The sequence below is a fragment of the Mizuhopecten yessoensis genome, unplaced genomic scaffold (assembly GCF_002113885.1).
Source record: "Mizuhopecten yessoensis strain PY_sf001 unplaced genomic scaffold, ASM211388v2 scaffold5519, whole genome shotgun sequence".
Classification (NCBI taxonomy): domain Eukaryota; kingdom Metazoa; phylum Mollusca; class Bivalvia; order Pectinida; family Pectinidae; genus Mizuhopecten; species Mizuhopecten yessoensis.
Genome location: NW_018406089.1, coordinates 289,528 through 292,823, shown reverse-complemented (window position 1 = coordinate 292,823; position 3,296 = coordinate 289,528). Strand labels below are relative to the sequence as shown.

Genomic DNA, 3,296 nt, shown 5'->3' with positions numbered 1-3,296 from the left:
AAGGTGAATACGAACAGGTGTTCTGGAGTGTTAGATATGTTCTGCTATATCAGTGCTGACCGCAATGTAAATATAGGTGAAATCAGTAATGGCGCGTCTACAAAGTCAAACCTGGGTAATATCAACAAAACCAAAACACAAATCGGGGGGTCGGATGGCGCAGTGGATTTTAATTACATAATTTATCATAATTTATCATAATTTATATGTTCCACTGTGGATCATTTACTGTACGTACTGCACTCATTTAATTTACTACAACTCACTAGATGTACTTAAATCCCCTTAATGAGATGTCATTATGAATTTTCCAAACAAAATCTTCTTTTCGTATACTTGGCAATGTAATATTAAAACTGAATGGAATATTACAGGAAGTTACTTATAAGACTGTAACTATAATCAGAACATATATAATTGCATTCCTCCATTCAAACACCGCCTACTATCCGTCTACTCGTATTGATAACGACTGAATTGCTAGGTTATACACAGACCTACCTGTTCGGACCAGTAAGCTAAAAAATGTTGACGAAGCGACAATCTAAATATAGGTCTGACTGAAACATTTAGCTGTATAAAAGCTGTCCACCGCTCACGTATTCACACAACACGTACGGTAAAGGAGAGAGAAAGTCATAAGCATGAAAATAACTGTCATCCACCCTGATTTAAAGCGCAGTCATATTCGATTTAGTGAGGTAAATATACCTGGTTTCGTTATTCAAATTTGGTGTTAACAATATCTACAGCTAGTTTGATAACTGTCGGTTGTCAAACAATATGCAATCATGCTGCAATAATTCAATACTTTTTTCCGATTAACTCATTTAATATGTTCAGAAAGAATACCGTTAAATATCTGAAAAGGATAGCAACTAGTCAATTCAACTTTTCAAATTATGCCCGAAAGAAAATAATATCTTTGTTTACACACCCCAATTATGCAGTAAATATGTGCGGTTTATAATTTGAATCATAGAAATGTTCATTGAGGTCCACAACAATGAATCTTTAGGATGTTACCATAAAAATACTGACAAAAGGTGGTATCTTTTCAACATATATCCTTATCTGTTTATATTTTGTGTTTTTATAGAGACAGAAGACCAAGTTGTCGGCCTTATTTAAGCAATTTCCACAAGGGACAGTTATAAAACGGCTTGGACGAACGGTCGACGCCGACAGAGAATGCTTGATAAGTAAGGTTTTCACTCACGGCGACGTTGCTGAAGCATTCTACACACAGCTGGTCGAAACAAGGAAGCTATGGAGGTGCATGAAAAAGTCAGCTGACCAGTGCATGATAACACTGGACACAGATGTGCAAAGGGCAGAAATGCCGTGCGGACATGCTATCAGTAAGTATTAAACCCCCGCCCAAAAAAACTATCATTTTACACTAACTGCAGTTGTTCACTTATGTTGGTGAGTTGTTTAAATATGGATAATTGATTTGTGTTGGCAGTTAAAAGCATGTATCCTTCATCAGCAAAAACAAAGTTTTACGTCATTTAAATGTTAGATGTGCTGAAACATATTTTAATTGTTGCAATATTTGTTATATTGCAGCACCTCAGGCCCTGTATGACTATTGCTGGTGTGAGCTGGAGAAAGGAAGTTCCAAAATCACGTGTCCTTATATCACAAACATTAAGGGAGAAACCTGCGGATACATGTGGAAAAGACAAGCTATCACACTTTCTGCTGCTATGTCCAAAACAGAAAAGATGTTATTTCAAACTAAGCTCGACAAAAATCGAATCAAGCAGCAAGAAACGGAATCGAAAAATGTGTACCCTGATGACATCATGATTTCGCTTCTCCATAATTCGCCAAAACTATTAGGATATGGACGTACGAACGCTTTAAAACACCGGGCATGTCCTAAGTGTTGGAGTATAATTGAACATGCGGACGGATGTTTGTCAATGACATGTCAGTACCCTTCTTGTGGCTTCCGTTTCTGCTTTAGATGTCTAGATGAATACGGACCAGGGATAGATCATTGTAAGTGCCTGCAAGCACCTTTACAATTTGCATCCGATTGAAAAAGGAGATTTGGTTCAAACCATTTCACATTCGGTGAACTAAATTTATCACATTACTTGATACCGACTGATACTTGCCCACGATGTATATAACAGTCAAACGTTGGTAAACAAGTGTCTCTCACAGACCATATTGTCTGTTTCATGCCATTGTAGTACACTGTGTTGCGTTATACATTTGAACATGCTTCTGTGTTGTTAAGTGTTGTCCATATATGCATAAATGTTATAATGTACCATTATTATTTTGATAATAAACTGAAATGTTTTGACAGAGTGTTATATAATCATGATTGTGTGATTTATTAGATAACAAAATACCTTGACTAGCAAATATGAAATCCAAGGCCGGTCTTGTTTTCATTGTTTATATAATGGTGTTCTAACGTATTGTCAACATGACATGAGTATTATGCTTGTGTGGTTGTGAATGGAGGACACGCATTATCTCGCTTTCCGCAGTTATGACCTATAGAGAAAAGAGGTTATTTCAGACTAAACACCACATAAACAGAATCAATTAAGAAGCGAGAAATAGAATCGATAAATGTGTACTCGACGACGCCATGATCTCCCTTCTTCATAACTCACCAAACACACTATTTAGAACTGGGATATTTCTTACGCACCGGGCATGTCCTAAATGTTGAAGATTAAACATGCGGACTGATGTTTGTCAATGACTTGTCAGTACCCTTCTTGTGGCTTCCGTTTCTGCTTTAGATGTCTTTTTGACTTTTTACTGCCAGAGTACAATCATGTGTCAGATGGCACCTTTACAATTATCAGCCAATTGATGAGGTAAAATCAAATCATGCTGTATTTGGAAATGACTAAATCTCGTCTACTCGTCATATACATGTGCTATTAAATTCTTTGCCAAAGGCAAACCCTGATGTTAATATCGATTATTATTATTTTGTTGATACAGAAACCTATTCTGACAGAAAGTTTACATGTGTTGATTCACAGTCAGAATTTCTAAATTGCCCAGAGTGAGAAAGAATAACGTAATATATTCAGGAGCAAAAGCATAGTAATATTATATTAAAAGCCGGCTACACAACGACTCCCGTAGAAGCGCCAAACAACGTTGAGGATATTACATTGTCGTCATTTTTGTTTGTTTAAAGAACACATTTGGAGATAATTAAATTTTAGTGACGATTTTCAACTGTTCAGTCAAAGTGACAGCATGACAAACACGTGTAAAAATCACGACAGAAACACAAATGACGAAGGAGG

General features: G+C 36.5%; 1 protein-coding gene across 1 annotated transcript; it reads left to right on the top strand.

Moving 5' to 3' along the window:
• The first annotated feature begins 588 nt into the window (after positions 1-588).
• On the top strand, positions 589-2,332 carry LOC110450869. Its single transcript, XM_021498642.1, has 3 exons — positions 589-701; positions 1,100-1,361; positions 1,573-2,332. Exons 1-3 carry the CDS (start codon positions 645-647, stop codon positions 2,049-2,051), a joined length of 798 nt encoding a protein of 265 aa, XP_021354317.1. The 5' UTR covers positions 589-644; the 3' UTR covers positions 2,052-2,332.
• Positions 2,333-3,296: the final 964 nt, after the last annotated feature.

Coding starts and splice junctions, on each gene's coding strand:
- LOC110450869 (XM_021498642.1), top strand. CDS start 645: ATGAAAATAACTGTCATCCACCCTGATTTAAAGCGCAGTCATATTCGA. Junction 702..1,099: donor GTCATATTCGATTTAGTGAG/GTAAATATACCT, acceptor GTGTTTTTATAG/AGACAGAAGACCAAGTTGTC. Junction 1,362..1,572: donor GCCGTGCGGACATGCTATCA/GTAAGTATTAAA, acceptor GTTATATTGCAG/CACCTCAGGCCCTGTATGAC.